Source organism: Lathyrus oleraceus, chromosome 1 (assembly GCF_024323335.1).
Source record: "Lathyrus oleraceus cultivar Zhongwan6 chromosome 1, CAAS_Psat_ZW6_1.0, whole genome shotgun sequence".
NCBI lineage: Eukaryota > Viridiplantae > Streptophyta > Magnoliopsida > Fabales > Fabaceae > Lathyrus > Lathyrus oleraceus.
Genome location: NC_066579.1, coordinates 146,232,773 through 146,241,867, shown reverse-complemented (window position 1 = coordinate 146,241,867; position 9,095 = coordinate 146,232,773). Strand labels below are relative to the sequence as shown.

The window sequence follows — 9,095 nt, the reverse complement described above, 5'->3', positions numbered from 1 at the left end:
AAATTTGGCCTTATGGTTTGAGAGATATGGCTTGTTGAAGTTCAAAAATTGATGAAAATGATTTGATCATATCTTGACAACCACACATGGGATTTTGATGTTCTTGAACTTTTTGAAAATGGGAGAACAAGATCTTCAACTTTCATGTTGGGCAAAAATTCATTTGGAGCTTGTATCATGATGTAAGTTTAAGATCAAGAAGTTTCCATTTTTGGCAGTTGAAATTACAGGTCCACTTTCTATTTCTGGAAAATTTCTGATTGGCTTGATTTTCTTCCATGATGAGGTTGAACATGATATATGAGGCTTATACAAGCATGAATGAACTCCTCTAGATCAATTCTATCCATCCAATCTCTGATTAAATCAACTGTTGACCAAGTTTGACTTTTCTAGGGTTTTGGACTGACTGAACTCTTCTGATGAATTCCACACCCTAATTCCTTGAGAACTTGTTTTCAAATGATGTCCCAAGACATATGAACTTTTGATTAATGATCATGGTGCCCAAATTCCACAAGAATGGCCATCATCCATTGCTTTGACTGATCAATGACTGACTTTGACCTAATTGCTGATGATTGCTTCCACTGCAAGCAACAAGGTTAAACAGACAATATTTTTGTACTTTTTGAATGATAAACATATGAAAGCAAAGATATACAAATGCAAAGTATGCTTGGTGATCAAGAAACAAAACCCACAAGGCAATCTATCCACTAGAAGGGGACAAAGGCATGCAATGATCCTTGAGGTTATGATATGAATGATATGGGCCATGAGGGATCTTAGGGCCCAAAATTGGGGTCTTACAGGTGTTACAATTGGTATCATAGCAGGTCGTATCCTCGACCTAGCCATGAGATATTATAAGTATTTCTTTCTGCCTCATATGTGGGTTGTCATCATTGTCCTTGATGTTATATTCATAGTATTGATCCTGATCAACTTAATTCTATTTGTATGACATTCAGGATCATGACTGACAGACACAGAGGTCGTGGTAGACCCAGAACTCATAATTCAGACTCTGAACCACCAAGTGGGAGTTAAGGTTTTCAATAGCCTTAGTTTGTGCAATAGATGTAGCAGCAACAGAACGAATTCATGCAACAGTGGAATGGTGGTCTTCATCCTCAAGGGGTTCCGCAAGAAGCTGCAGGTGGTAGTTTCTGGGATTTATTTCGTATGAATCCTCCTGAGTTCCATGGTGGATTAAATCCTGTGAAGGTTCATGAGTGGATAACTAGCATGGAAAGGATTTTTCAGATAGTGCATTGTAGTGAAGAGAATAAGGTTGTGTTTGCTTCTCACATGATGAAGGGTCCCGCTGTGAGGTGGTGGGAGAGTGCTTCGACTCTTATGACTAATCAAGGAGTACCTAGGGATTGGGAGCATTTTAAGACTACCTTCCTGGATAAGTATTTTCCTAGCTCTTTGAGGACTCAGAAAGAATTTGAGTTTCAGTAGCTTAGACAGGGTACTATGGCAGTAGCTGCGTATGCTGAGAAGTTTGAAGATATGGCTGCTTATTCTAGACAAGTCGCGTACGCACCAGATGAGAAATGAAAGATCGATCAATTACTTTTTGGTCTAAGAGGTGAAATTTCTCACAGTGTTTCTCTAAGGGAATTCACCACTTATGCTGAATTGTTAAGGCAATGCTATGTGGCTGAGAATAGTTTGAAGAAAGTTCAAGAAGAAAGGGGTCAGTATAGGAGTGGACAGAAGGACCTAGGGAGGCCAGGTAACCGGTTTAGGCCTAGACCTCAAGCTTTCAAGGGGAAACAAGTGCAGCATGCAATACCTAACCATCCTCCGCAATGTCAAATATGTAAGAGATCTCATTTTGGAAGATGTGCTGAAAGTGGAATTAAGTGTTTTACTTGTCAGAGGGAAAGACATATGGCTAGGGATTATCCTCAGAATAAGAATCAGATGCAGGGGAGGAGCACTGGTCGAGTTTATACTTTGGATGCAAGGAAGGCTAAGAGCAACAATGCCTTAATTGTTGGTACGTGTCTCGACAATGAACATCCTTGTTTTGTATTGTTTGATTGTGGGACGAGACACTCTTTTGTATCAATTCAGTGCATGAAGCATCTTGGCTTGCAAGCAAATCCCTTGTCTCCTCCTATGGTGGTTACTACCGTCATGGATGATGTGGTTAAGACATCATTGATTTGTGAAAATTGTTCGCTCTCGGTGAATGGTAGAATGTTCCAGATTGATCTTATTTGTTTACCACTTAAGAAGGTTGACGTGGTTTTGGGGATGGATTGGCTTTCCGCCAATTCGGTGTTTATTGGATGTGAAGAGAAGTTGATTATCATCGTATCTAGTGAAGCTACTCCAAAGGATGTATTAACTACTATCTTGGAAGGTACGGTTGGTATGGTTAATTTTTTATTTGAGAAGGAAAAGTCAGTTCTCTTGGTTCTCACCAAGGAATCTAGCGATAATCTGAGTGTTACACAAATTCCTATCGTTTGTGAATTTCTGGAAGTTTTCCCTAAGGATGTCACTTATCTTCCTCCTGAAAGGGAAGTGGAATTCTCTATTGATCTGATACCTGGGACGGCTCCAATCTCCATTTCTCCGTATTGTATGGCACCACTCGAGTTGAGAGAGTTGAAGGATCAATTGGAAGAGTTGTTAACCAAGAATTTCATCCGACTTAGTTTCTTACTATGGGGAGCTCCAGTGTTATAAGTAAAGAAGAAGGATGGTAGTATGCGGTTGTGTATTGATTATCGCCAGTTGAATAAAGTCACCATTAAGAACAAGTATCCTCTGCCAAGGATATACGATTTGTTAGATCAGTTGAAAGGAGCTTGTATGTTCTTGAAGATTGATCTATTATCGGGATATCATCAAATAAGAGTTAAGAATTCAGATGTACCAAAGACCGCATTTAGAACCCAATATGGCCATTATGAGTTTCTTGTGATTCTGTTTGGTGTGACGAATGCCCCTGCTGTTTTCACGGACTATAGGAATCAGATATTTTAACCATACTTTGACCAGTTCATGGTGATCTTTATTGATGAAATTCTTATTTATTCTTGTACTCCCCAAGAGCACGAAGAACACCTAAGAATTATTCAGTCAGTACTGCACGAGAAACAACTTTTTTGCCAAGTTAAGTAAGTGTGAGTTTTGGATGAACGAAGTGAAGTTTCTTGGTCATGTAATATCACAAGGAGGAGTATAAGTGGATCCATCTAAAGTCGAAGCAGTTAGACCAAAGAATGCTTCCGAAGTCAGAAGTTTCTTAGGTTTGGCAGGTTACTATCGAAGGTTTATAAAGGGGTTTTCGCATATAGCCTTACCAATGACTAGACTTACCCGAAAGGAAATTTCTTGTAAATGGGATTCGAAGTGTGAGCAGAGTTTCATGAGTTTGAAGGAAAAGCTAACAACTGCTCCTATTCTAGTCATCCCCGACACTAGTAAGTCTTATGAAGTATTTTGTGATGCCTCTAAGAAAGGATTAGGAGGGGTGTTAATGCAGAGTGGTCAGGTTGTAGCTTATGCCTCTCATCAGTTGAAGCCTCACTAAGAGATCTATCTGACTCATGATCTTGAACTAGCTGTTGTTGTTTTTGCACTGAAGGTGTAGCGACATTACTTGTATGGAGTGCATTTTGAGATGTTTAGCGCTCACAAGTGTTTGAAATACTTATTTGACCAGAAAGAGTTAAACATGAGACAAAGGAGGTGGATGGAGTATTTGAAGCACTTTGACTTTGAGCTTAAGTATCACCCGGGAAGGCGAATAAGGTTGCGGATGTCTTAAGTCGGAAAGAGATGCATAAGGACGAATTAATGATGTTAGAATACATATTGTTGGAAAAGTTCTGAGATCTTAATATTCAGTTTAGTTGGACGCAGGATGGTGTGATAATGGGAAATTTGAATGTTACTTCTAACCTAAGGGAAGAGATCCGGCAAGGACAAATGATGGATGAGAAGTTGCAAGAGATATCGACTCAACCAGGTTTCTCTCAATCACTAGATGGAGTTATTCTGTTTAATCAAAGGATTTGTGTTCTGGACGATACTGAGCTGAAAAGAAAGTTTTAGAGGAAGGCCACAAGGGGGCGTTTACCATATATCCAGGTTCATCGAAGATGTATCATGACTTGAAGAAAGACTATTGGTGGCCTGGAATGAAAAGGGATATTTCAGAGTATGTGTCGGAATGCATAGTATGCCAGCAAGTAAAGATCGAACATCAGAAGCCAGGTGGTTTATTGCGACCTTTAGAGATTCCAGTTTGGAAATGGGATAGTATTTCAATGGATTTTGTAGTAGGGTTACCTCGTACCCAAGATGGTTATGATTCAATTTGGGTGATTGTGGATCGGTTAACTAAGTTCGAGTAATTCTTGGCCATGAAGACTACTTACAAGGCAAGTCATCTTGCACGGTTATTCATTTCAGAAATCGTAAGACTACATGGTATTCCAACCAGTATTGTGTCTGACAGAGATCCAAAGTTTACTTCAAGGTTTTGGAAGGCATCCCAACAAGATATGGGATCAAAGTTGTGTTTGAGTACGTCTAATCATCCTCAAACGGATGGTCAGACTGAGAGGACGATACAGACACTAGAAGATATGTTAACAGCTTTTGTACTTGAAAGTGGAGGGAATTGGAAGGAGCTCTTACCATTGATTGAATTCGCATATAACAATAGTTACCATGCAAGTATCAGGATTTCTCCTTATGAAGCCTTGTATGGACGAAAATGTAGAACACCTCTATGTTGAAAGGAAGTTGGTGAAGAAAGAATCTTAGGACCAAAGATTATTCAAGAGACTAAGGATAAGCTAAGGATGGTCCGTGATAAGATGAAGAAAGTACAAGATTGCCAAAAGAGCTATGCAGATCATAGAAGAAGACCATTGGAATTTGATGAAGGTGACTCCGAGGTTGAGACTGAAGGGACCGTTTAAGTCACGGAAGCTAAGTCCGAGATAAGTAGGGCCATACCAGATTGTAGAGAGGATTGGAGAAGTAGCTTACAAATTAGCCTTACCACATTCTCTATTAGAAATGCATGACGTTTTCCATGTATCTCAACTTCGAAAGTTCATTCCAGATTCTCTTGAGCCTATTCTTCTAGATTCAATAGAATTAGAAGCAAACCTAACTTTCGAACCTCTACCGAGCCGTATCGTAGTACGAGAAGTTAAGGTATTAAGGAATAAGGAGATCCCTCTTGTTTAGGTGCAGTGGGATGAATCACATCCAGGCGGTGCTACCTGGGAAATGGAGTCAGAAATACGAGATGCTTACCCTTATCTCTTCCAGGTAATATTTAAATTCGAGGACGAATTTTTATTTAAGGGGGGAGGATGTAATACCCCATATTTCCTTAAATACCCAAATTCCTATTTATTGAGATCAATTGAGTTCCTATGTGCTCTAAAAGTTATCAATTGGGATAAATAGAATAAATAGTGAGTTCAGGTGGACTTAATTAATATTAATTGGGACTAACCTTTTATTAGTTGGGACATTTTGGTAACACTAATAATGGGTCAATAGCTCTGGTAGAACAAATATTACAAGTATAATGCCACTTGAGATATTTGTTTCTACCACTTCTACTCACTTACTAACCACACAAATACTCCATGGCTTGTGGTCCACATGTCCTCACAAGTGGTCTCTTACCATCTATCCTTGTACCATTTCATTTGCTCTATGTATCAGACAAACTAGAGAGATAGAAGAAGACGAAGCAAGCTAGTGAAGAAGAAGAAGAAGAAGAAGAAGAAATCTTGGAGAAATCAAGGGCTTGGAATCATCACCATCATCTTCATATCATCATCCCATCCTCAATAACTTCTCCTCTTCCATTTCTTGAGGTGGGTTCTAGTTAGAAACCCTAAGATTCTAGAAATTTAGGTTGTAGAATCATAGATCGATCATAAGAATCCATGATATGTGATGAATGTTTTCTCTTGATTTTGCTGATTTCTATGAACTAGTGCTTTGATATGTTCTTCATGATTATGGTGACTACATGATTTGTTGTGGTTGTGGTTACGAACTTGAAACCCTTGATATATATGTGTATAGGAGCATATGGTATGATGGGTTTTGTTAGAAGAAGTGTATGATTTGTTAGGAAGGTAACAAAGTTATGCAGATGGAAATCCATGTGATACAGAAAGTATTCCTGTGAAAATGGTAAGGACCAATCGATTGGTCCTGGGTGTTTTCTCCAAGATGATTGATTGATCACACACTCAAAGCTGGAAAATATGGAATTTTTCTGAGAACCAATCGATTGACACACTCCTCCAATCGATTGGCCAAACTTTCTGTTTTGTAGAAAAGGAAATTTTAGCAGGACCAATCGATTGACAGGGGATTACAATTGATTGCATAAACTTTCTGTTTTGGAAAAATTGGAAATTTTCATGAGCCAATCGATTGACACTGAGGATCAATCGATTGATCCTTTGTAAACTTTGAAAATATAGAAATGTGAGACGAACCAATCGATTGGGCTTCCCCAACCAATTGATTGACTTAAGCCAAACACTTCAAAAACCCATTTCTTTGATGTTCTAAATGCTTTTCATCAACCATTAATCAATTGTGATGCTATGCTTGTATTGAATTGATGTTAATTGTGAAAATTACATAATGAATCTAGTGAGTTAAAGTAGAGATTAGTATTAAGCCATAAGTTAGACTTATAACTTAGATAACATTAGAAGGAGGCATTCATTCGTACGATGCTTATGTGTAGGTTGTGGACGAATGGTTGCCATAGTTGAGAATGAGACGCTTTGTATGGAACATTCCATGTTATTGCTTGTGTATTTTGGTGAATGAAGTCACATGTGATTGATGAATCTTGTTATGATTTGTGGAACCGATCATGTATTCATAATGTTTTTCCTTTGGTGGTGCACATCTCTATTTGATATGCTTAGATGAGTAAGCAATAGGATGTGAGACCGATGATTCATGCCTCAATTGGGTTTGAGCCCCAACCACGACGGACATGGGGGAAAGGTGGACACCTAAGTGGGTTAGAGTCCCATACGGTGAAAGATACCCTAAGTGGGTTAGAGTCCCATACGGGTGACGGCCGCTTGAAATGAGTTTGGAACTCATAAAGGACCCGATATCCACCGCGAAAGTCGAATCATACGAGTATGCATGAACTGGGCTTGCCCTAGACATAGGTCCTCTCAGGGATTGATGTTTCGTGAATCTGAAAAATGATCTTGTTTGAGTTGCGAGAACTCAGGTGCATGTTGTCATACATTACGAGTTAGTTCCCTATCACTTAAGTGTTCTTTCCCTTGTTGACTTGAGTTGGATATTGTTTAGAAAACCCAGTAGAGCCGAGAGTGGATCCATAAGATAAGGAACCCACTGAGATTATCATCTCACCCCATGTTGTTGATTACTTTTTCAGGTGGTTCCGAGTAGGCGAAGGGTAAGGACAAGATAGAGTGATGTCTTGCTTATCTGATGTGTGGATGACTACTCCGCTGTGTATATATTTTGAGATCATTGTATAGTGATCTAGCTCCTAGTTTTTATTTTGGGCACTTTTGTGTACGTTTTGTACCATGTTATGTTTCTTTTGAGCATGTAAATATGTACATTGTTGCCGCTAGGCGCTTATGTATTTCAGTACCAGTATTACACTATGTATAACATGTATTCTAGACATGTATTATATGTGGGTGTTACAGTGGCAGGCTTATTATATCCGGATCTTTTAGATTTAGAAGCATGCATATTCACACATAAAGATATTTGTGAAATAAGAATTTTTGTGGATTTGATTTCTCTTAGTCTGTTATGTTTTGTATGATTTGTTATATAATATTGTATTGTATGTGTTGCTTTATATGATATGGACGATAAAAATATGACCCCTTACAAATAACATATTAGGTATACAGAATTTGAAGATATGAATTGATCATGATATGATGTGATATGATATTGCATGTGCTCGCGAATGAAATCAGATTTTTAATGGAATTTGTAATTTTGTAGGGAAATTTATTTTATTATCAAAACTTTAGATCTGAGGATTGTAACGTCTAAAATAAATTATTTCAATAATTTTGATTTAGTTATGGTTTTTAGAATTATCATGAATAATGATTCTGTTGAAAAAAAATAGTCACATTTTTCAAAGTAAATGAGAATTTTAAAATAATATCTTGGGTTAAAATCGGGGGCGTAACAACTTATTGCTTCTAGATACCTTGTGATTTCCAAGTTGAGTTTTTTCCCCTCGTTTGTATTCCTCTACAACATTGTTATATTTTCTTTGGTTTTCTTTATTTAAGTCAATCTTTCTTTTATTCAGGTTCTTTACTTTCAATTGCTTTACTTTATTTGCTTTGTATGCTATGCCTTTTACTTGCTTAATTATTGTTTACCTTATCATGAGTGAGTAATTTTATAAGGACAATGGGTCGTGAGATTCTATCTCATGACGATCCCTGATTGATTTATTCGGATATGAAGTACGGGAATTATATGTATTTTTATTTTAGAATCCAAGTTCTTAAAAATATTTGTGTCGACTGCGAAAGCAAACGCAACCTAGATATGACGTAGTATGAAAGGATACAAATCGATATCGGATTGCATATTACTAAACATTAGAGTAGTGAGGAATCCGCTGTGACAAGGTGACTCGTTCTCGATTGAGAAAGTCGCTTAACTATGCCAGAAACACGTTTAGATATGCATGACAAGAAATTGAATGTCGTACATATTTATCTACTTTTTCTATAAATTTCTTGGATATTCTCGTGTTCGAATTCAGATAATCAATAGGGCAAGTCTTGATAGATGATTACAATCCCGTGTCCTATTTTATTTATCTATTAAATCTTATTTTAATTTGCATTAAACCAACCAAAATTGTGATCACTTTAGCTAAATATCGTCACGATAAAATTTGATACTCATACACATCTCCTTGTGGGTTTGATATTATTCTACTACTTGGTATTTATATGCACTTGCGGAGCTACACACATCATTGTATGTCAAATCAGATCGTAGAGTCTCTAAGAGTATTGTCATTACAA

The 9,095-nt window shown here is 37.6% G+C and overlaps 1 protein-coding gene across 1 annotated transcript; it reads left to right on the top strand.

Moving 5' to 3' along the window:
* The first annotated feature begins 1,485 nt into the window (after window positions 1-1,485).
* LOC127096325 (uncharacterized) lies at window positions 1,486-2,712 on the top strand. Its single transcript, XM_051034912.1, has 2 exons — window positions 1,486-1,547; window positions 1,617-2,712. The coding sequence occupies exons 1-2, from the start codon at window positions 1,486-1,488 to the stop codon at window positions 2,710-2,712; spliced, it is 1,158 nt and encodes a 385-aa protein (XP_050890869.1).
* The last annotated feature ends 6,383 nt before the right edge of the window (window positions 2,713-9,095 follow it).

What these genes read in the sequence shown, in the direction of transcription:
- LOC127096325 (XM_051034912.1), top strand. Translation starts at nt 1,486, where the DNA reads ATGGCAGTAGCTGCGTATGCTGAGAAGTTTGAAGATATGGCTGCTTAT. An exon ending in GCTTATTCTAGACAAGTCGC is followed by an intron (nt 1,548 to 1,616) that starts GTACGCACCAGA and finishes AATTTCTCACAG; the next exon opens with TGTTTCTCTAAGGGAATTCA.